Source organism: Felis catus, chromosome E1 (genome assembly GCF_018350175.1).
Source record: "Felis catus isolate Fca126 chromosome E1, F.catus_Fca126_mat1.0, whole genome shotgun sequence".
NCBI classification, from domain to species: Eukaryota; Metazoa; Chordata; class Mammalia; order Carnivora; family Felidae; genus Felis; species Felis catus.
In genome coordinates this window covers 3,806,933-3,830,736 of record NC_058381.1, presented here as the reverse complement: position 1 = coordinate 3,830,736, position 23,804 = coordinate 3,806,933, and the positions used below count along the sequence as shown (strand labels likewise).

General features: G+C 57.8%; 1 protein-coding gene and 1 long non-coding RNA gene across 3 annotated transcripts in view; one reads left to right on the top strand and one right to left on the bottom strand.

Annotated features, from left to right (window-relative positions):
• Positions 1–19,474, top strand: part of STX8 (syntaxin 8) — a 253,572-nt gene extending 234,098 nt beyond the window's left edge. For both annotated transcript variants that reach the window (XM_019817162.3, XM_011288848.4), the window contains one exon: positions 19,293–19,474. In XM_019817162.3, coding sequence (XP_019672721.1) covers positions 19,293–19,389 — 97 coding nt within the window. In that variant the 3' untranslated portion in view covers positions 19,390–19,474. The remainder of the gene's footprint in view (positions 1–19,292) is intronic.
• LOC109494178 lies at positions 382–3,923 on the bottom strand. The gene is made up of 2 exons (XR_002148810.2): positions 3,575–3,923; positions 382–1,157 (listed from the first exon to the last, which is right to left on the bottom strand). It is a non-coding gene; the product is annotated as an uncharacterized LOC109494178 (long non-coding RNA).
• Positions 19,475–23,804: the final 4,330 nt, after the last annotated feature.

Here is a 23,804-nt window from a genome sequence, read left to right as displayed (position 1 = left end):
GGAGGGCTTTCAGCCTCTTCATTCCAAGAAGATGACCTCTCGGACCCAGAAAGGAGTGCTTCCCACGTATCTCATTTATCCCCACGACACCCCCGAGAGGTAGGTTTGTTTGAGATTTATACAAAGTGACGATTACGCCTATAGATTCGAGTTCCTGCCTCCATGTCATTCTAAACCCCGAGTCTCATCCCCATCTCGGTTTTCCTAACATAACCAAGCCCTTCGGGGAATGAGCCGGCTCAGGCTTTAGCCTCGCCAAAGGGTGATCCCCACCCCCAAACCTTCCATTTTTTGTTGTTGCTAAGTTTGATTTATTGCTTAGCGGTTCTGGCCAGGCTCGATGGATGTTCAGAATATTATAAATAATGTGGATTGAAAAGATCGTGCTGAAATGTTTATTGCATTCTTAGAAAGAGAACAAGGCACGGCGGGCGTGGAGAGAGCACGGCCATGGCGAAGGAGGGGCGCGCGCGGAGGGAGGGGAGGCCGGTCCTGCTCCTGTGTCCTTTTAGCGGCGTGTCAATACAAGACAGTGCTCTGAGAGGGAAGGAAGGACTCAAGAATGCAGCAGCGTTCCAGCGGGTGTAGGGAATATACTTGAAGAATGTGAGGGCCATAAGGAAGTAATCATCGGACGTTCCCTCTCTCATTCCCTCGCCCACCGCGGCTGGAAGAGAGCTGCTAACAGAGGGGCTGTCTGCTTTGAAAGCTTCTCCGGGGCACCCTCTGGGAGGGCCGGGGGCCGTGGCGAGCTGCGTGTGACAAAGCGCCTCCTGGGACCTCCCTGGCCCCCAGTGCATTCGTGCGGGTGAACCTTCGTTGCTCAGCCGCGCCGGCCAATACGGGCGTCGTCCGACATCGGGACCCCCCGACGGCGGGGACGTGGCCGTCACACCGGCCCGTCCGCGTCCGAGGCTGAAATCACACCAGCTTCGTCCTGCTGTCGCCACCATCGAAGGGGCTTTCTCGGGGCCCCTGGGAGGAAGAAGAGTCAAAGTTTCCCAGCGGCCACGACCATCTTGGGTCAACCTGGCGCTAAACAGAAAGGCTGGCCGTCGGTGGAGATGATTCTTGGAGTCGGTGATTCTAATAAGCAGGGCGGGTCAGCTGTTACACCCGCTGCTGGCCCCGCAGACTTTCTCCGAACAGAGCTATCTCTGTGGAGAGGAAATGAGGCGGGGGTAATATTGGCGTGGGACGGGGACCGGGGCGGGCGGGGGGGTGGTGTTGTGACAGCCAATGAGTTTTGTGCGTCAGACACATCCCGGGCTGCGCCTCTTCCTCACGAGGCTAGAAGTCCCTGGGTGCCTCCTTTGTCCCCCGGAACAGTGGCCCTCCTGCCGGCTGGGGACCCCCGGCCCTATATGTTCATAGTGCCCTCCCCTAGCGTGTTAACAGTTGACATTTTACTTTATGGACTGGAGAACTTCTACTGAGCTTTTGATTCTGCCTGCAAAGACATTGCTCTCGAATGTTAGCTCCGGAAGGATCGCGTGGAGGCCTGGCTGACACCCACCTTCCCGAGCCCCCACCCCTAGAGGTCCGGACTCCGCAGGGGTGAGGCGGGGCCTGGAAGCTGTGTTTCTAAGCCTCTCTTGGATGGTACTGACCCACCAGAGATCACGCTGGGATAGCGCTGCCCCAAATGCCAATGCAACTGTTCTGTTGTTAGGTGACCATTACTTATTTCCTTCTTGGGAAGGTCTGGGAATAGAGGGCGACCAGAAGTTACGGAGAATGAGTGAAATGTCGAATGGTCTGTGCGTTCAATACAGAGGGTCCACTTTGCTGAAAACTCTGAATCCAAATCATCTGTGCTAAAAAGAAACCCACGAGCATCTGGTAAAATCCCAGCATTTCACTAAAATGTGATTCTGTCGGGGGCGCCTGGTTGGCTCAGTCGGTTGAGCCTCTGACTCTTGATTTCAGCTCAGGTCATGATCCCAGGGTCATGGGATCGAGCCCCAGATTGTCTCTGTCTTCCCTTGGCCCCTCTCCTCCTTGCGCACTCTCTCTCTCTCTCTCTCTCAAATTAAAAAAAAAAAAATGTGACTGTTGATGTATTTGAAGGATACTTGTAGAATATGTTCTCCTGGAATTTTATATTGATATTAACTTATGGGTAATATATTGATTTTGACTTTGTCAGTACCAACTGTATTTACATGTATTCCTCACAGTTCCTTTTTTAACATTTTTCATTGTTTAATGTTTATTTTTGAAAGAGAGAGAGAGAGAGAGAGCATGAGCGGGAGAGGGACAGAGAGAGAGACACATAGAATCCGAAGCAGGCTCCAGGCTCTGAGCCATCAGCACAGAGCCCGACGCGGGGCTCGAACCCATGAACCGCGAGATCATGACCTGAGCAGAAGTAGGACGCTTAACGGACTGAGCCACCCCGGCGCCCCATCCCTCACAGTTCGTCAGAACTAACACTCCATAATAACCTGTGTTGTTGATAGTTTACGCTCATTCATTCATTCAACACATGCTCATGGAGCACTTGCTACGTACCAAGTACTGTTCTAGCTGCTAGAACATCTTCCACATTATCCCCAAGTGCAAGTATCATTTGAGATCCACACCGTTGATTGTTACGTGCCCCCAGACAATCGATATTTGAGTCTAAACGATGAGCAGCTTTTCAATCGACCAAAACCCAAGTACATAACACAGTGACACATAGCACAGTTCTAGGACACCTGTGCCGGGCACCCGTGCGTAACATTGCTGGGGGACACAGTCATGGGAGAGCATGGTCTGTCCTCTTAAGAATTTATGGACTATCGGGAGGTCCTCCGTGAACCCAGTCGGCTGTCAATTTACCCAAGTAACAAGCTGATGTCTGTAACGCATGTGTTCAGGGTAGAGAAGCCAAGGAAAGCAGCCCCAGGGTGCCTCGGGCACGGGAGGGAAGGTGTCGCCAGGGAGGGAGCGTTTCTGAGCAGAGTGCCTGCGTGCCGGGTGTGCGGAAGCCACAGAGGGCTCTGGAACAGTGTGAACAACACGTGCCAAGGCGCGGAGGTGTAAGAGAACGTGGCGCACTCCGAGTGAGAGGCCAGGGTGGGAAAACTGGATCCTTTCGTGGGGAATGTGTCAAAATTCAACTCTGCCGTTTTGCTTTGACATGATTTCTGAAATCTCTGACAGACCCAGTTCAGTGTGAGTCCACAAACGCCTCCAAGCCAAGTCTGACGTTTTGGATGGCCGGTTCTCCTCTTTCCCGAAAGAGTGGATGAGGAGACGTTGATGACATCCTTCTAATATCATCCCCAAACACCTTTTATTATTTGCGCCAATAACGTATATTTGAAAGGCAGATACGTGTCGTGGGTGACGTGTCATGGGCAACACCGGGTTGTCTTGGACAGGCTGACGGGTGGCCTGTGACACTCAGCTGTGGGCATCCATATGCCTTTCTCTGACTATATCTTTAGGATCTAATTAAGCCCCTTCCACCCTGACCACTTCAGGGCAAGAGAGAGGAGGACTTCCACCTGGGTTACCTTATCCCTGAAAGTGATGTCAGCCCCACTTCTTATGGGGAAGCCCAGGCAGGTTCCCTCAGACGCACCTGCTTCCCAGATTCCCTGCTCTGCTACGGTGACTCCGTGGGCCTCAAATACTTCATCCATCTTTGTGACCAATAAGATCGTTGCTCGACGGCTTTTAGGCTGACCGTATTCTAGAATGTCTGACTTGGGGTCTTGTCCGTTTGTTTTCAGACGGCTCACTGGTGATATCATTGAAGCCCACTGGTGATGTCGTTGAATCTGGGCATGGCTTCTGTGGGTCTGGGCCTCAGAGCCGGGGCACCAACTCCGGGTCCATGTTTTCACTTAGGAACGCTCTGAAAGTGGCAGTCACCCTCTGCGAGGGATCCTTGGATGCTTTGCTGGCCGTGGAAGGACGTCTTTGGGGCTGGGAAAAAACATTTAAGAACAGTATGAATAGGGGCGCCTGGGGGGCTCAGTTGGTTGAGCATCTGACTTTGGCTTAGGCCATGATCTCATGGTTCGTGGGTTCGAGCCCCACGTCGGGCTCTGTGCTGACAGCTCAGAGCCTGGAGCCTGCTTTGGATTCTGTGTCTCCCTCTCTCTCTGCCCCTCCCCCGCTTGCTCGCTCCCTCTCTCTCTCTCTCCCCCTCTCTCAAAAGTAAACATGAGGGCACACAGGCTCTTGGGGAACTCTGCAGGAGCGTAAATTTCCAAGTCTGTGTTCACGGCAGAAGCAAGGAAGGGTACTCGTGTCCTCCTCGGGGGTCCCCTCCTCCTGGGTGTTGGTGACATGCTGTGGGCGGCTGCGGCAGCCTTGAAGGCCAGAGGGACTTACGCACAGGGTGCGGACCACAGCGTCTTCTGTCCAAAGAGTGCGCATCGTCACGGCCACTTCTGTAGCCAGAACCACTTCCAGCAGGACTTACGGCAGCTGATGTTGGCTGAGAACGCGCCGCGTCCCCGGCACTGAGCGTGCTGCCTCATTTCGTGTCCGTGACACCTGTGGGGGCTAAGAGCTAGCACGGCCCCGGTTTTAGGCTCAGGAGACCGGGTGCCTTGCCCCGACGACAGAGGCGTGGCTCGAATGCAGGCAGTCTGATTATCCGGCCTCCGCTGCTGCTCCTGGTGCCACGCCGTATGGCCCCTCACGTACGGCCTCGCCCTCTGTCCTTTGGCGGCACGGTTGGGAAGTGACCAGCATGGTGCTGGAAGTTGGTGGGCCAGACAGCTTCCCATTGCTTGCTGGTGACCACTTGAAAGCGGGGGTGACCGTTTGAGCACAGAGCTAATGTTTCTGCCTCAGTGTGGGGACAGGCTTCCCAGCCCAACCGAGTGATTGTGGCGTATGTTCTGGCTCTTTGGGAAAAGATTGAGCTGTTCATTGGGGGGGGGGGGGGGGAGAGAGAGAGAGAGAGAGAGAGAGAGAGTGTGTGTGTGTGTGTGTGTGTGTGTGTGTGTGTGTGTGTGTGTGCAAACAAGTGGTGAGGGACAGAGAAAGGGAGGGAGGGAGGGAGGGAGGGAGGGAGAGAATCCCAAGCAGGCTCCACACTGTCAGCACAGAGCCCAGTGCAGGGCTCGAACCCACAAGCTCTGAGATCATGAGCTGAGCTGAGGTCAGACACGGAGCCCCCCCCCCGGGCACCCCGAGATTCAGCTCTTCAAGCGAAAGGACCGTGTCCGGCTGCTCTGTGCAGCCCTTGTTTCTTTTTTCTCCCAACGCCCTTACCAGTCGTGTTTCTTGTCTGTGGCTCTTGGCCAGTGTTACGTCGGAGGCTAAGGGAGCACTGAGATCGGGGAGGGGGGGGGCGGCCTCCACAGTGGCTTCCTCCCAAAGCACCAGAAGCAGCAACGGCAACGCATTCACCCCGACTCTTCCAGATGGTTGAGGACACCCTGTGCCTCCCATTCCTTCCTCCTCCCGCCACCAGAGCCTGGCTTCCTTGGGATTTCAGCAACCAGCCGGTGGCCAGCACTATTCACTGTAAAGCGAAACGGCCCCTAAGAACGGCCACAGCCATCCGTTTTGGGAGCACGCCATTCATTCGGGCCCCAAGCTGTCAAAACAGGCCACATGAGCACTCGCTGTAATCCGAGAAGCTGCTCCCACAGATCGGACCACGTGTCCAGCCACACGTCCCCCCGGCCAGGGTGCCCCGTCCTGGAGGGTGCCGGGGACCCGCGGACAAGTTCCTCCTCGCCAGCCCGCCGTTTTCCGCGCCTCGTAATTAGTCCCCTTTCTGTTTCCACTTGTCATTACGTCACCCGTCATTCCAGCCGGCTTTCGTAATGTGTTCTTGCTGGGCTTACGTATTGTTAACCTTCACGGATGGCAGTTTCCTGATGCCCCGTAGGAAGGCACCCTAATCTTACCCGCAGCGTGTTTCCAGATCCCGCCGCGGGACGGCCGGTTTCTGGAAAGTATTAGCACTCCCTGCCCCTTCCGCCCCTGGAACCTAAGGGAGGGGCGCGAGCAGCCAGCTCGCAGGCACGGCAGGAGGAGAGAAGCCCTTTGCACCTTCTTGCACACGGTGTAATTTACTTAGTTGGATTTCGTCTCCACCCGCCATGCGTGTGTGCGCACGCACGCACGCGCAAGTAGCAACCCAGCGAGGGCAAGGATTTTTGTCCTTTTGTTCACTGCTGTAGCCCCAGTGCCTAGAACGGTGCCGGTAGAGACGCTCAGTCGGTATTCGGGACGTCAATCGAAAGCCATCACAGAGACGCGGGATCCAGAGGCTGTCCGATGTGTTTGCTTTCCTAACCGCATCGGGGGTGGGGCCCTTCTGTTTCATCGGGGAGCATCTCCACGCATAACGTACGTGATGGATATAAAGTGCCCACTGCCGCTCACGGCGGTGGGCGTGGCTCTTGTTAGAAGCACCGTGGTGGCTGGAACGGCGTGAGTCCGCCTGGGACCTGCTTGACCCACACCCTCGATGATGGGCCCCTCCACGGCGTGCTCTGGGGAAGGAGGGGTCCCCAAGGGGAAGTCTCCAGGCAGCTTGCTCACCCCATCCAAGGGGTCCCTGTGAGCCTTGCTTATAGAGAGGGGGACTCTCCTGCCCTGATCTTTGCTCCAAATACCTTTGGCTCTTCAGGACGGCATCTGGTGCATTACTAGATTATTACTGTGGTCATAATATTACTACAGTGCAGGAGGATTTGTAACGTGATAGGAGACGCGTCTGCGAAAGAGTATCTGAGAAGGCCTCTTGATGGTGGGATATTGCAGTGGGACCTCAGGCCACTCAGAGATAAGGGGGGGATGGGGCACCAGATCGCTCGCCCTGAGGAGCAGCGGCCTTTGACGGCCTTCCGAGGCTGGGCCAGTAAAGCAGAACTGGTCTCGTGCTACCCTGACATTTCCCCAAATAACCGGAGACGCGTAGTTATGTTTTCTGATGGTCTCTTTACTGCAAGGTCTCAGTTACAAGTCAGAGGAAATGACTCTGGCACGTTTAGGTTAAAGAGTGTGTCATTTTTTTTTTTTTAATGTTTATGTTTTGAGAGAGAAAGAGAGAGAGAGAGTGAGAGAGCAAGCAGGGGAGGGGCAGAGAGAGAGGGAGACACAGGATCCGAAGCAGGCTCCCCGCTCTGAGCTGTCAGCACAGAGCCCGACGCGGGGGTCGGACCCACGAACCGTGAGCTGAAGTCGGACACTCAACCCACGGAGCCACCCAGGCGCCACAAGAACGTGTCATTTGTTTGAATGATGTCGGGTGACTCGGGAGACCCCGAGGGATCACTGAGCCAGCCGCGTGTCAGGAAGAGTCAGAACTGAGGCACATCCTGGGACCTCCGGGCCCATTTTGTCGGCCGCCTCTCTGGAGTGTCACCGTTACCGTGACCGAGCCCCAACTCCGCTCGGTCTGAGCTCCACGATTCCTGGGGAGGGGAGCCCGGTGGCCTCACGCGGGCTCCGCCGCTGGGCCCCTCAGCTGTGCCTGTGGGAGGGTCAAGTGGAACAGACACAGCCGCTGCCCCACCCCACCTGCCAGGAAGATGTTTTCTTGAGGTTCGGATTCAAATATACCACCCGGTGGGCTTCTGTATCTCAGTGAAATGATTTGCTTTAAAAAAAGAAAATTCAGGGGCGCCTGGGTGGCACAGTCGGTTGAGCGTCCGACTTCAGCCAGGTCACGATCTCGCGGTCCGTGAGTTCGAGCCCCGCGTCGGGCTCTGGGCTGATGGCTCAGAGCCTGGAGCCTGTTTCCGATTCTGTGTCTCCCTCTCTCTCTGCCCCTCCCCCGTTCATGCTCTGTCTCTCTCTGTCCCAAAAATAAATAAACGTTGAAAAAAAAATTTTTTTTTTAAATAATAAAAAAAGAAAATTGAAAATCAGAAGGATGAGCATCTGATGTATCAAAAAAGTATCCTCTCGATCCCCCTGCCCTGCCTTTCTGTACCCGACTCCGGGCTTTGGCAGAGGCTCCGTCCTGTCACCCTGCGCGGGGTCCCTAATTGGTGCCAGGTGACGTGCCCCGGTCCAAACGCCACAACTGAAAGGGATGTGTGATGGTGAATCCGTAGCCTGACTGGAGCCATCCAGAAATCTTTTGACACTTAGTCAGGAGGGAATTGTCAAAACAAGAGATCCGTAACAGAGTTCCTGACTGTCTTTTCAAAGACACTTGAATCTCTGCCAGATTCCAGACAGATTCCCATTCCCCGGGGTTACGCCCAGCTCAGCGAGGGGATATTTCTTCGCCAAAATCGATGCACCAGAGAACGGGCATTAAATGACTGAGCTGAAGTGTCACCCTAAGCCGCTTTTGGTTGCTGATACGAAGGATCGGCTGTTCAGGGCGCAGTCGCGCTGTGGGACTGCAGAGCGTTGCCGGGGCGGGCCTACTTCGGGGAAGGGAAGTGAGTAACACGCGAGGCACACAGACGGGGCCCAGAAACTAGTCAGCACCTTCTGCGCAGGAAACAACAGCGATGGCCGAGTTCTTACATCCTCCCTCTAAGATCGGTATCATCCGCAGAGCGTTTTTGTGGTGTTTTGCGGAGGCAGGGACGCGCGGATTCCCCGCCTCTCTGGGGAGGCCGGGAGGCCCCGAAGAGCCAAACGCGAATGTTCGCACCCGCCTAGATTCTGGTGTGGTTCACTCTGACCCTTCTGGGCTGCGACCGGGTTTGGCCTGGCCGGTGACGTGGGCTCTCACGTCCCATCGCCACTGACCCAGTGTCAAGTGTGGGCCTCGTCGGGGCCCCGTGGCCGCGACAGAGCCACTCGACGCCCAGCGGGGCAGGCCCTCGTCCCCGGAGCCCAGAGCCCTGGAACGTGCCTTTCTTCGGGCCCACATCCGGCTCCTCGCCCGGCTTCTGCAGTCTTAATTCCTTTTAATTTCCTGTTTCTGGGCAAGCCCCTCCTCTCGTCCCATCCCCCACCCTCGGGTCAGGCCACCTTCCCCGATTTCTGCTTCCTGCGCTCTCTCTCTCTCTCTCTCTCTCTGGCCCCCAGATGTCTCCCCACGCAGACCTCCTTCCCCACAGGCGCCGCCTTCTCTCCAGAGTTGACTTTTTTCCAGTCTCTGTGACGCAGTGTTGCCTCTTGTCGGCCCTGGGCTGTCGTGCCAGCCCAGGGACGGGGGGCCGATTGTCCCCAGATGGGGCCTGGGCCTTCAGAGGACGGTGTGTGAGGGAGAGGCCCCCCTCCTCTCCCCGCGTCACCCCGGCACAAACCCAGCGTGGGCACGGCCACTCTGCAGAAGAGCACAGCCCTTACCCCTCAGGAAGCTTGTTCCTTCCCAGACGGGCCAGGGTTGGGTGGGCCATGCGTGCTGTCCCTCCGCCGTGGCCCCAAGGACGCTGGCTTCCCGCGCTGTGGCCGTCTCACTCCGGCGGGCTGGCAAGGGGCCAGGCCCGCGCTTGTCCCCGGGCTGTGGTCCTGTCCAAAGGCAGAGACAGACGCACTCAGCACGACCTCAGGCCGAAGCAGTAAACTCTGTTTAATCTCAGTTTTCTCTGTGTTCGGTCAGAACCAAGCCAACCGGGCAGTTCTTTGCCTTGTCATGTGTGTCTCTGAGGGGGTCTCTCAGTGTCACAGACCACGGCTCCCACCGTCACCCGGCCGGCCCTCAGTGGTCGCTGCCCCTCCTGAGCCCGCTCCCTCCCAGGGAACGCGGCCCGAGGGCCCAGAACCAGCTCTGCTGTTGACTTGTTCCCTTCCTAGGGCTCTCCGAAGGGCAGCGTGGGGCCAGCCTCTGAGCCCCGTTTTCCTCTGTGCAAATTGGGGAAAATCGTTGCTTTGCCAGCCTCCCCACCCCCAGTCCTGCCAACTTTTGGGGATTTGAGCAAAGAACATTCTGAGCACACATACATCCAATAGCATCACAGCAGCTCTGACTTTTTTTTTTTTTTTTTTTTACTGTTAATTTATTTTTGAGAGACAGAAAGTGTACAAGTGCCTGTGAGCCTCAGAGGGCCAGAGAGAGAGGGACTCAGAGGTTCTAAAGCAGGCTCCGAGCTGTCAGCACAAAGCCCGATGCGGGGCTCGAACTCACCAACCGTGAGATCGTGACCTGAGCCGAAGTCGGACGTTCAAGTGACTGAGCCACCCAGGCTCCCCTGACTTTTTTTTTTTTTTTTGACTTCTGTTCTCTTTATGCTTCTATCACTTGCATCGACAGTCCCACGATTATGCCGGACTGGCTGGCACCCTCCCGCGGGGCTGACCGTGCTCCAGGGCTGGGCACAACTTCAGAGCCCCCACCAGGCTTTCCGCGGGCCTTCTAGACTCCCCTTGGGTTTGCTTCACGCTTCTCCCCCCGCCCGCGAGCCCGTCCTCCGCGCTGGCCCTGCTCTGACCTTGCCTTCCTCGCGGGGCCCACATCCTGGGCCACCGGCCCCTCTCACCCGGCGTCCACTTGGCTTCCGACGGCAGCCAGCGCCCGCCCGGCCCAGCCGCCCCTCCTGTGGCCAGTGACCCAGACAGATACTGCCAGACATACTCCTCCCCGAACTTCCAACCTTCGCTGGACGCCCATCACCCTGGCTGGGCTGCAGCTGGAACCGGGCTCCGTTTCTGAACTGGGTGCCACCCGGCTGTTCCCGGGTTCGCCCCTCTTCCTTCACTTCTGGGACGAGTGACATCTTAGTTCCGTCGTCAGGCCGTGAGCCCGGCTCCCTCGCGGGACATCATGCGGCATGTGCCGCACACGGGCGCCTTCTTAGCAGCGGGCCGTGCACGCGGGGGTAATTCGTGTCGTCGTAGCTGCCGTTCACGGGGCCCCGGATTCGCCCCGGGAGCCTCGGGCACCTCATTGTACTGAATCCTCACGGCACAACCACGAAGTCGGTGTCTGGGGGCTTTTACTGATGGCGGGACCGGCCTCAGACGGAAGGAACTTCGCCAGTGCCTCATATATACCTCCGGCAGCTCGGAGGTTGGGTCTCCCTGACCCCCAAACCCAGCGCCCAGGCCACCACGCCCGACCGCACGCTCCCTGCTGCTGGAGCCCCCCTGGCCTGAGGAAAGGAATCTCTGTAAGTGATAGGGGCCCGTAGGGGCAGAGGATGGTCATTTAAGGCACGGACCTGGCCAGAGGAGGGAGGAGCGTCTCTGGCTCCAGGGAAGCCAGCAGGCGGCCTGGAGGGAGCGCAGTCCCAGCCGAGCGGCCCAGGCGATGGCCCCGTGTAGGGTTACAGAGGGCGGAGGGTCCGAGCAGACGGGTGAGAGGGCGTGAGGTCTGGTGAGTGGACGGAACCCACCAGGGCTGCCCAGGAGCGCTCACCCCTGAGCAGAGAAAAAGAAAGCCTGAGGATGGGTCGCGTGCCAGGTCAGAACAGAACCAAACTCAGAAGGTCAGAGAAGACTCCCGTTCAGTTCTGGACGAAGGCAGCGCTGTCGGCGGGAGACAGTGGCACAGAGCGGTGGCGTGAAGCCGATGCCACGGGGGCCCGGGGAGGCCGTGGGTGCCCCTGTCCCCAGCCGCTGAGCTCCAGGCTGGTGGGAGCAGGGCTCCGGGGGCCCGCCCCCCGCTGCCCAGCAGAGCCCCCCCCCCCCAGCTCCGGCCGGGAACCCGCGGGTAACCGCGGTTCTCCGGCCCTGCAGCCTGAGAATCAATCAGAATGTAAATACGTTCCCCTTCGCCGCCGGCCGTCTACTCTTGCCTTCGCTTATTTGCCCAGTAATGGGATTACAGGGGACATTTACATGAACTTTGGAAAACAAATATTCCAGTTTTGCCTTCTCTCCTGCTTCTTGCTCACCTCAGCTCAGGACTCCGCCGCGAGAGAGCTGTTTGATCCGCGAGAGCCAACTGCGTAATGCGTGAGCAAATGTCACCTGTTCACAGGCACAACTGGGGAAAAAGCCCCCCAGCCGACTATAGGCGGGTTTCATAAATGCCTGCCGTGGACCCTCAGAGTTATCAGCGGCACGAGAGGTGCTCGCGGGCGCGGACTCGAACAGGTTGGGCACGAGCATACGTATTTTGGTCCCAAGCAACCGACGATCATGGAGCAGCCAGTACAGCTCTCCTGGGCTAAGCAGAACCCGATGAAAAGACTTTAGATAAAATTGCCCTCCAAACCCCCCACCTCCTGCCCCATCACCCCTGCACCCTCTCCTCTCCCGCCGCGCTTCGCTCCGCACCCCTACAGCTGAGGGCGGAAGTGTCCGGAAGTGCCCCAAAGCGCCTGTGCTGAGATCTGCTCTCCCTCTCTCAAGGAAGGCCAGACTTTGTAATCCTCCTCCCCTTCCTCCTCCTCCTCCTCCCCTCCTTCCTCCTCCTCCTCCCCTCCTTCCTCCTCCTCCTCCCCTCCTTCCTCCTCCTCCTCCCCTCCTTCCTCCTCCTCCTCCCCTCCTTCCTCCTCCTCCTCCCCTCCTTCCTCCTCCTCCCCTCCTTCCTCCTCCTCCTCCCCTCCTTCCTCCTCCTCCTCCCCTCCTTCCTCCTCCTCCTCCCCTCCTTCCTCCTCCTCCTCCCCTCCTTCCTCCTCCTCCTCCCCTCCTTCCTCCTCCTCTCCCTCTCCCTTCTTCCCCTCCTCCCCTTCCTCCTCCGTAAGCACAAAGAGCCGTTACCTATGCCCGACTACGGCAGACACATCGGCAGCACCGGCCCCGTTAATTCGCAGGTTTCCAGCGTCTCACTGGGGAAAAATAGGGACCGTGAATCCGGGTGAACAGACTTTCAGAAAACGCAGCGCTGTCCCGGAGAGACTGTGTTTCAGGTGCCTCCCCCGTCTGAAAAGGAGTTTGTTTTCTTAGATCTTTGTTTAATGGCTGTAAATATTGCGAGTGGTGAAGGAATCCTCATCTGGTGAACTGACCAAAGGAAGTGGACATTTTTTTCCCACTCTCGTAACTCTGGCATGCCCCCCCCGCCTGCTCCCCCTCCCCTGCAGGGGGCACTGGGTGTCGGGAGGGAGACCCCGCGTCGCCAGGTGCCCGCAGCAGCAGGGCCCGGAGCCGAGCGAGGCTCAGTGGGGGAAGCGATCCCGATCCAGGGGCCTCGCCAGGTGTTCCCGTGCTGGGGCCGGGGGCAAAGAGCGTTCATTGTTTGAGAAGTTGGCAGGTTCCCAGAAGTTCAACTGTCTTGCCTCGTTCTGAAATGTCAAACATTTCCTTAGCTGGGGGATGGACGAGCAGACCCCTGAGGTTTCAACACCACTCGGAGGCAAAAGAAAGGAGTTCTCTCTGTCCCACGTGACCGACTACGAGTCACAGTCTTCCCGTGACCCTCCGGCCGCGTGGTCTCCTGTGACCTCCGGGCTGGGGCCACTTTCCCATCTCTGTCTTCAAGAAAAAGCAAATCGTCGGGGCTTACGCACGGTGGGGACTTTTTTTTTTTTTTTTTAGCGATGGCTTATCTTGGAGGGGTTCTCACTGAAGTCTCGGGAGATGAAGTATGTCTGTCTGGGGGTTCACTTCAAAAGAATACACCCGGACAGGGCACGGGGGAGGGTACAGGCGAAGCCAGACTGGTCGTGAATCGAGCCTCGCGCATCACGGGGCATCATTACTCGCCCATCTACTTCTGCGCCTGTTTCAAAGTTGCCACCGTAGACGGTGGGAAGGAGGGAAGGAGGAAGAAAAAAGAGAAGAGGGGGCAAGAATGAGTGGAAACTCTGTATCCCAGATTCTCAGCCCAGAGGAGTCTGGGCCCCTGTCCCTGGTAAACCCCACATCGTGTCGGGAACCAGGATCCCCCCTGCACGGGCCCCCCTGGTGCAGAGAAAAGGGAAGAGGTGAAACAGGGGTGAGTTCCACCCCCTGGAAGGGCAGGGCCTTCGGTAAGAGCTCTCCTTCATGGATGAGGTGGAGGAGATGGGATTTCTCTCGGGCTAAGGAGCAAGTAAGCAAGGAGACCACACGGAACCCCGAGCACAGGAAATATTCCACGCGTGGCACCACTCAGCCCCCACCCCCCGGCTTTAGAACGAGCCTTGGTGACTCTTCCCGAAACATCCTTTAGAGGAGACATACTCCCTTCAAGAAAGGTGCCAGAGCCGTGACCACGTTCCAAGAAGGCCAGACTCTTAAAGAGAAAGGATCACCGGGTGGCAAGATATATAAACACCTGCTCTTTGGCCCAAAGAATCCAAAAGGCTGCAGCTGGCCTTTGCTGGTCATCGTCCCTTGCCGTCTTGAAGTGACTTCGTCAGTTGGCCCTCCGCCCATACCAGTTCACTGAAACCTGTTGAAAATGTCCTAGCCAGAGGGCCCCTGTTTGTCCCGAGACTCCTTAAAATGTAAAAGACCTAGTTTTCATTGCTCTTAAAGTCGCCTTTGCATCGTCGCGCGGGGACCCGCCTGACCACATGGCATCAGGTGACCACTGTCTGTGGCACCAGGAGCTCAAGGGCATCTTCGGTTTTCACGGACATCAGGTGCCCTGGGTCACCTCTGCTGTGGTGTGTTCGTAAGACTCACAGTTTCTGTGATAGAAAAATTAGCAGCTGGAAGAGGAATTGCCGTATTTTTTTTAAATTTTTTTTTTCAACCTTTATTTATTTTTGGGACAGAGAGAGACAGAGTATGAACGGGGGATGGGCAGAGAGAGAGGGAGACACAGAATCGGAAACAGGCTCCAGGCTCCGAGCCATCAGCCCAGAGCCTGATGCGGGGCTCGAACTCACAGACTGCGAGATCGTGACCTGGCTGAAGTCGGACGCTTAACTGACTGCGCCACCCAGGCGCCCCTGTATTTTTTTTTTTTAATTTTAATGTCTATTTATCTTTGAGACACAGAGAGCACTAGCGGGGGAGGGTCAGAGAGAGAAAGGGAGACACAGAATCCGAAGCAGGCTCCAGGCTCCGAGCTGCCAGCACAGAGCCCGACGCAGGGCTCGAATCCACGGACGGCGAGATCGTGCCCTGAGCCGAAGTCGGACGCTCAGCCGACTGAGCCCCCCGGGCGCCCCAAGGAATTGCTGTGTGATAGCAGTTCCGAGAGGCGCAGCCACCTGTCCGCTAAGCGGTCCCATTAAAGGCGTCAGCCCAGGAGCTTCTGTCTGGCCCCCTCGCGTCTGTGTGGCATTTGTTGACGGGGGCTGACCACTTTGTGAATCTTCTCTTTCTTTGGCTTCCTTGACACATGTTCTCAGCTTCTCTCTCTCTTTCTCTCCGTCCACTGTTCCTCCTTTGTCTTTCTTACCGGTTCCTCTTGTCCCTTCCAGTGACTCAATGCGTTTATTCATTTCTATAAAAAAGGACGCGCGGTGCCTGTTCCGTGGGTGAGGCTCTGTGCTCGGTCCTGGGGAGACGGCGGCCAGCTAGACGGGCTCAGTCCCTGCCTCGGACACTCAGGGGCCAGTAACCGCCGGTGCCTGGGGCCTCTTCCCTTGGATCGTGAGCTTTGTGTGTGTGCAGGCTGACCCCGGGCGTATGGTGCCTACTTCCCAGCCGGTCACGGTTCTCCATGTCTCGCTCCCCTCTCCCGTTCTGCTGTTCTCATCACCACCCTGACGTGAAGACGCAGGGTCACTTGTGTCGGCCTCTCTCCCTCAGTCCACAACCCCCGCCACACGGCGAGCCTCGCGGCCTCGAGTGCCCTCCCGGCTCCGACCCTGCCCGAGCGTTGCAGCTGCCTGAGACAGCATGCCTCGTCTCGCGCCTTTCCTCAACACTCGGGCCTCCCCTCTTGTCTTCGGGGAACGCCTGGGCTCTGGAGCCCTAGCAGCCACCCCCGACGCCCCTCAGGCCATCTGCGCCCTCCAGTTGAGGATCGTTCCCTAGACGTCGGAGGGCGACGTCTCCGCCCCGCCAGGAACTAGTGGGATTCCTGCCCAGGTGGAACTTTCGGTCAACCTGAAGATGTTTCTGGAGGCAGAAATGCACAAAAAGGAGACTTGTTCTTCTGGTTCTGGCAAGAATATGGACCGAGATAATGTTGACACACACGTGCCCACGCACACGCGCACACCTTCCTACAAGCATCTCGAAAGGCAAGATAAAATATTACAGCCTCTCCCCTAAAATGCTAACCCACGGCGGAATTTACAAGGAAGAGAGGAAATCCCCAGATGAAGGAAGTGGAGGGAGAACTGGAAACCAGGGCCTGAATGGATGAACCGAGGCCACGGCTAGGTCGTTATCGGCCGCAGTGACGCAGAGCAGGGATCGACTCGGTTCTGTGAAAAGCCAGACAGGAAATAGTTTAGGCTTTGCAGACCACCGGCCGCGTGTCACATCTACTTCTTTGTCTTTTTTGACAACCCTTAAAAAATAGAAAAACCATTTCTTGGCTCAGGGGCTGTGCGAAAACAGACCGCCAGCCAGGTTTGGTGCAAAGGTCCACAGTTTGCCGACCCTTGATGTAGAGACTTGGGTCTATGTCCGTATGAAATCAGGGGGAGGACTCTTAGGTCCCCAACAGGGGGTAGGTCTCTCAGAAGATCAGATCATCAGAGAAAGAGGGTGTCTTGGGAAAGAATCGCCCACTCTCACAGGGAGATGATAAGGAGGCTGGCCACGTGTCTTTAAGTCCCTTCTTTCTTAATGTTTAAAACGATGGGCGTGTTCTGCCTTACATGGGTTGAGTTGAAAATACATACTACTTGGACTGCATTGGACCCTGGGGGTCTGTGGAGAGGATTCAGGGCGTCTGTGAACTTGGGTGGGAAAGCAAATTGCATTCTTACTTCTGCTAACCTCTAACGGAGATGCAGCCTTTTCCTCAGTTAAGATCGTAGGCAGGTAACCACAGTGGCTTTGTCACCAGTGGAACTCGCAGGCATTTCCACATCAAAATAGAGTGTGTTATTATGATCTCAAAATTTTTTTTTTAATTTTTTTTTCAACGTTTTTATTTATTTTTGGGACAGAGAGAGACAGAGCATGAACGGGGGAGGGGCAGAGAGAGAGGGAGACACAGAATCGGAAGCAGGCTCCAGGCTCCAAGCCATCATCAGCCGAGAGCCGGACGCGGGGCTCGAACTCGCAGACCACGAGATCGTGACCTGGCTGAAGTCGGACGCTTAACCGACTGCGCCACCCAGGCGCCCCTGATCTCAAAATTTTTAAACGTATATCCGATATGCATGTTTCGTTACAACCGGGAATTTTAAAACATGCTTCTGAGTTAACTGTTGGGCCAAAGAAGTTGCCTAAAATGTTGAAAGACGTGGAGTTTAGAAACGAAGAACAGTGCAGCTTTGTCATATGAGAAGTTGTAGGCTTACAGGGGCCCGTACTTGGAAGAAAGATGGCAAATGAATGAGTTGACTTTCTGTTCAAGAGGTTAGAGAAAAAACATCAGGGTGAAGCCAAAGGAAGTCTAGGAACAGAAGGATTAATGAAAATAGATGCAGAAATTCAGTAAAACACAAAGTAAATGAGAGGTGGTCAGCAAAGTCAGGATTTATCCTCGGCGGGGGGGGGGGGGGGGGGGCGCCTGGGTGGTTCAGCCGGTTAAGCGTCCAAGTCTCGGTTTCGGCTCAGGTCATGATCTCACAGGTCATGGGTTCAAGCCCGGTGTTGGGCTCTGTGCGGACAGCGCGGAGCCTGCTTGGGATCCTTTCTCTCTGCCCCTCCCCCACTCACGCTGTCTCTGTCTTCCTCAAAATAAATAAATAAATAAGCTTAAAAAAAACTAATTCTTGGGAAAGTTGAACAAGAGGCATCTTGAGGCTAATCAGGAAAAAGAATGCTCAACTACGTGGTGTCAGAGACGAAAAGAAGGATGCGGATAGAGCATGGTGTTGAAATTATAAGAGAACGTCACGAACGGTTTTACGCCAGTACTTTCGAGCACTCAGAAAAAAATGGGCAGTTCCCCAGGAAAATATAACTTAACAAAACCGGCTCAAGAAGAAGGGAGAGCGGGGCTCCCACGTCAGAAACCGTCCAAGCCTGTCGGGTGAGTGTTGAGGACACGCCTCGTAACGGTTCGTCTGTTTGCTCAACAAATACGTGTGGAGCCTCTGCTCCAGGAGCCATCAGAGAAGCTGGGGTGTGAGCAGCAGGGGAAGTCATCACAGCTCGAGACCTTACGTCAGTTCTGCCCAGGAGGACTTCCTGTGATGAAGGAAGTCTCTGTTGTCTCTGTCCAGCACGGTGGCCATTGGCCACAGGTGGCTCTTGAGCACGTGACATTTGGTGAGTGTAAATGAGAAACCGAGTCCTTTAATTTTATTTATCTTTTGAATTTTATTTTTTTTATTTGAGAGAGAGAGTACGTGCAAGAGCGGGGGTGGGGTGGAGAGAGAGAGAGAATCCCAAGCAGGCTCCATGTCCTGCACAGAGCCCGAAGGGGGGCTCGATCCCACCACCCTGGGATCGTGACCTGAGCCGAAATCAAGAGTACGACACTCAACTGACTGAGCCACCCAGGCTCCCCTATTTGATTTTAACGTTTATTTGTTTTTGAGACAGAGACAGAGCATGAGCAGGGGAGGGGCAGAGAGAGAGGGAGACACAGAATCTGAAACAGGCTCCAGGCTCCGAGCTGTCAGCACAGAGCCCGACGCGGGGCTCGAACTCACCGTGAGATCATGGCCTGAGCCGAAGTCGGACGCCTAACGGACTGAGCCACCCAGGTGCCCCACCCCTATTTAATTTTAATCAATTGCAATTTAAATAGCCTCACGTGGCCAGCCGGCAGCTAGTGAACACCAGCAGGATGTTAGTGACTTCCCGTAAGAGCATAGGGAGTGGACTCCTGGGACTGACCTCTCTGGAAACAGCTTCTCAGTCTGAGGTGGGCAGTCCTGTTGGCCAAACCACCATGTGACCCCGTGCGCTTGACCCCCCCCCCCCCCCCGTTACTTCCCAGACGCGTCCCCGCGCTTTATCTCCTCGCTTCCCTCTGGGGGCCTCGGTAGCCCCAGGGTCCTCCGGCAAGTGGACGTTTTTGGAGCCCTGACTTTGCAGTAGTCCGTCCATTGGCTGTTCTGACAGATGACTGACATAAGCGTCTCGGGCTCTAGAAGAAAAGGCCAAGCCACGTGGAGACAGTGGAGAAAGCGGATCCGAGACTGAATACTGCCGTGCGAACCCCAGAGCCCTCTGCGTTATCGATGCTTCCCCAGCGCAAACCGAAAATGGAGCCACGCTGCCCACGGAGAAGACAGGGGCTGGGCGCGTGCTCCCCTTCTCACTCGAGGCCCCACCCAGAGCCCCCAGTCGGGCTGGCACTTTGCTGGCACAGCTCTCGAGGTAGCGAGGCGGACAGTCTCCAGCGTCCCCGGGGCAGCTGACCCCCCCCCCGCCCCCCCGACACACACACTGAAGGCCAGGGGTGGGGGCACAGACGTGTCCATCCGCCGTCCCCTGGGAAGGTAGTTAACCGGCTGTGTGACGCCCTTCTGGGACAGATCGCTAAAGGGGTCTCTCGTGCTTCTGTTTTCCAGGGATGGTCATGGTGATTTTACTGCTGCTCGTGGCCATTGTGGTCGTGGCGGTCTGGCCCACCAACTAGCGGCAGTGAAGGGCCCCCCCCAGCTGTGACACCCACCGGCGACGGACAAAAGCTCGGCACCCCGTTGGTACGCGAAAAAGCTGCTCTCAATAAATTCCCCCCCGACGCTCTGAACGTCCGCTGTGCGTTGCTTCAGTAAAGCCAAGAGTGTGACGGCTCTGGAGGGCTGCCTGGAGCCGTGGGCCCGGCGTGACCCTATCGGTTTCGACATGGGGCACTGGCCCGAGGTCCCGCCGGGGGTTGCGCCCTGTGGCTGCCAGGTGGTTCCGGCCACCCCGCGGTGTGCTGGGTATCCTGGGGGCACCAACAGGACAGGCAGTTTGAGGCCACGAATGTCTGTCTCCCTGGGGAAGTCATGTGCCCACGGAGGAAACAGTGAGTCCCTGTGTGTGCAGGTGGGCGGGGGGGGGGGGGGGTGGTGGCCACACAGGCATGTGTCTGTGCACCTGTCACCCCGCCACCCTGCCCCAGTCCCCACTCCCAAGCTTGCCGCTGTCACTCAGAAACATTGCCGGACTCTACTTGGGGAGTAGAGCCAGAAGCCAGGAGCACATCCCTTTCCCTCTGCGACCATAAACCCATTTTCCAAGGCTGAAGCCTGATGATAAGTAACGTTGAGTAAAGTGGGTGCCGCGGGACGTGGTCAGGCTGGAAAGCACCGGTTAGGGCTCAGCGAAAGGTGTGGTTACGACGTCAGGAGGGCAGTGCCTTTATGTGGTGCCCGAACAGGCTCTGACCACCGCGTGCGTGTGTGTGTGTGTGTGTGTGTGTGTGTGCGCACGAGTGCGTGTGTGAATAAGGACACAGAGGACATCTCCCGTGGGAGCGTCAGTGAGTTCCAGGTTCAAAGGCGCCCTCGGTCGGGTGTGTATAGAAAGCAGGGCGGCCGGCCGGCCTGGCTTTTCTTTCCATGGCAAAGGGGGAGAGGGTTAGGGTTGCTGATGGGGCGGTTTCCAAAGGCACAGGGATTCGCTGAGGAGGAGGAGAGAGTGGGTCAGTGGGAGGGGACCCCAGGGTCTCCCGTGGATTTCCCACATACTGCGGGCGACTGCCCTCAAGAGGGACGGGCTCGGGACCGACGACCGCACCGTGCCGGGCGGACCTGAGGTCCAGACACCTCGTCCTCAGAGAGCTTGGTGACGACCGTGCTCGGGGAGCGGGAAATCGTGGCAGGAGGCGGGGCCTCTTCCTGGTGGCTCTTCCCTGGGGGCGCGGGCTCCCTTCAGGCTCCCGCCACGTGGGGTGAGCACACGGTCGTCACATGCCTGCCTCTCTCCCGCGAGGTGGTGCGGCCCTGGGCCCGCCTGGCTTCACCACCCGACTCTGCCCCGTGACAGCCATCAGACGCCGGCACCGGGCCCGCGACCGGCCAAACCCGAAGGGCCCGGGTCCGTTCCAGACGTGGGGCAGCCGTCCCGTCCACTTGGACCCTGCTCCCCGCTGACCTCGGGGCCGGCCACCCCGTCAGAGCTCGGCTAGGCCTCGGGGTGAGAGGGGGGTGGGGAGGGGGCGTGAGCGGGGACCGCGCCGTCGGGCACCTGGGCCGGGAGGCAGGGGAGAGGAGGCAGAGGCAGGCTCCGTTCGAGGCGGGCGTGCTCCCGAAGGACAAGGGCCGTGCCGGACGGGGGGGCCAAGGGCTTGCGGCCGGCCAGGCGCCCTAGACTGCTTTTCCCTCATTGTGGGGGGTGGGGTGGGGAGGCGGGTGGTTGCTCCTGGATCACCTAAAGGAAGATCAAGAATCCGCAAAGCCACGTCGTCCGGCCTTGTCGTGCGAAACCCCGAGTCCGTATAAACAGCGTCTCCTTGGAACCACCCCCCGCCCACCACTTCGGGGCTCCCGGGAGGCGGCATTGAAGGTCTGTTTGACTTTCTCACCTCCTCTTGACTTGCTCAGCACGGAGCCCCGGCAACTTGTGGGGCGTCTTTGAACCCGAGCCACGGCGTCCTGGCTCAGTCACACGGAAAGGCCTTTTCAAGCCGAACACTGAGCCGATGTCTGCATACAGCCGCTTCTGTTCTTTTGACTGAGCGGGCTCCGGGCCCGGCCCCGGCGCTGCTAGCTGGGTGACCTGGACAAGTGACTTCACTTCTCTGGACCCGCAGGCAGGGGAGGGGGTAGAAAGCCGGCCTGCGAGAACGTGAGGACCTGCCACGTGAGCCTCGGGCAGCACCGGGGGCGGGGTGGGGGGAGGGGGGTGCAGTGTGGTGCAGGGCAGGGTGGTGCCGGGCAGGAAGGATCCCCCCCCTCCTCCGCATCCTCAGGCCTGGGCTTCTCGCGGGAGACACCCACCCCTCTGAAGCAAAGGGCACCTGGCTGCGCTGAGCCACTTCCGGGCACCAGTGGCCTGGGGACCCACCCTGGAGTCGAGTGGCTTAACATAAAGGTGGCTTGTCCCAGCGTGGTCCGGCAAGGCCTGGCTTTCCCCTGCGAGCCGTCAGGCCTGCATTCCCACAGGCCCGCGGCCCCGAATCGGCCGTGTGGGCGGTGAGACCTCGCCCTAAGCATAAGGAGAGGTGAGACGGGCCTTAGCACCCGTCCCCTCGAGAGCCTTCTCCGCGAAAGTAAGCTGTATTGAAATAACAGGACAAGTATTGTTTAACTTAGGCGATTATTAATTGTAAGCACTTAAAGGCTGGATTCCGTATAAAGAAATCCAGATACCTGCTTATAGCCGGTACTCGGGATCTGTTGAAACTTCATTATTATTAATAACTGTAACTAAGCCTTAGTCTCAATTAGCCTCAGGACGATCTGCTCCTTTGCAGGGTCCCCGGGGCCCCAGCAGCGCCCTGGAACTGTGCGTGCACGGGGCCGCTGCAGAATTCCCCCGACTGCCCCTCTGCTTCCAGAACCGCCGGCCCGCCTCCGGCTGGGTCCTTCCTCCCAGGCCTCAGCTTCCTCGGAGCCCGTCCGTCCCGCTTCCTCGGCCCCAGGTGACAACTGGGGGCTCTCCGCAGAGGACCGAAGACGCTCTTTTACCTACTGGGTTTTCTAGGCTAGCCCAGCTCAAGTTCAATGCGGGTATTTTCCCCCCTTATTTCAGAAAGTGAGCCGAGACTCGTCTTTCCTCTAATTGCTTCGTACAATGTCAGACGTCCCCCCAGGTTCACGCCAAAAGCATTCACCGCTTCCCAGCAGTGGCTCGCGGTCCTGGGGCGTGTCCGGTTCGATATGGCCGTGAGCTCACCCCGTCCACCTACCGCGTGTCTCACTGGCTCTTTCGCTCCCCATTTTTCTTGGCATGGTCCTCATATGTCTTTATTTAGTCTTAAGAGAGCGTGGAAAGAGAGGTCTATTCAACAAAACCCGAAGCCTAGGCTGTGTCTGCCGGGAGTGGGCGGCCCGCACGCCAGCTCGCTGTCCCGGGAGGGGACGGCTTTATGAATGCGGGGGGCCTGGCGTCCCTGAAAGTGGGGCAGACGCTGGGAAGCATCCTCGCTCAGGAGGGGTTGGGCCTTTGCCTGGCCCGTAACCGCGCCGGACCCCAAGTCCCGGACGGGGCAGCCCGGCTTCCTTGTGCATCAGGGCTGTCTCCAAATGGGCCGGTCGGCCACCTCGGGCTTGCGTCCTGCACTGACTTTGGCAGGTGGCCGTGCATCCCCTCCCCGGCTGCATGAGGCCCCGGGGCGGGGCCGGGGGTGAGGGGCGGGCAGTGGGGCCGCTTCCTTCTGGCCTGGGGCCCGGGGCCTGGCCGTGGCGGGGTCCCGAAGGAGTAACAGCACTCTTCAGGCACAGATGCCTTTTTTACGAAGGACAGAAAAAAAGCCACGTCACGAAAGCCCTTGAGAACTGGACCCTTGACCTAGGATGACCCAAGGTGAGCCTCCGACCCCCGCGTGCAGCACACGCCTCTCGGCCTGGCGACTTAGCAGGTCTCCGGTCCTCAGATACCCCACCCCCGCCCCCCGCTATGAACTGGCCGGCTCCTCTCTCCTCGGCCGTCCAGCCAGCGAGACCTGGATCCTGTCCCTGTACCCAGTGTCAGGCATCGTCATTCCAGCAGGGAGCTGGCTTCCCAACGGATGGGGACCCCGGAGACCCCCCCCCCCCCCGCCCCCGGTCTGGCCCTGGTTGTTCGTGCATCTCCGTCACCTCCCCGTGCAGCCAGGCGGGGCCTTTCCCCGCCTTCCGGGGCCAGACCAGCCCGGCCGTGGAGACCCGTCCTCGAAAACAGCTGGGTGCAGAAGCGACAGCTTCCTGGTGACGATGGCCCCGGCTCCACGCTGAGTGGCAACACAACATGTTCCTAATGACCGGATTGTTTATTTAATAAAGAAAGCACAACCACTCAAGAGTTTAAACATAGCCTCTGAGAAAGCCAGTGAGCTCAGCTCCTGGTGGCCGCGTGGCACCGGCCCCAGCCCAGCGCCTGCACCGCGTGAAGCCTTTAGAAACGGTGGCCCGAAAACCCCTCCAGGTGTCACGGACCCTGTCTGTTGTCTT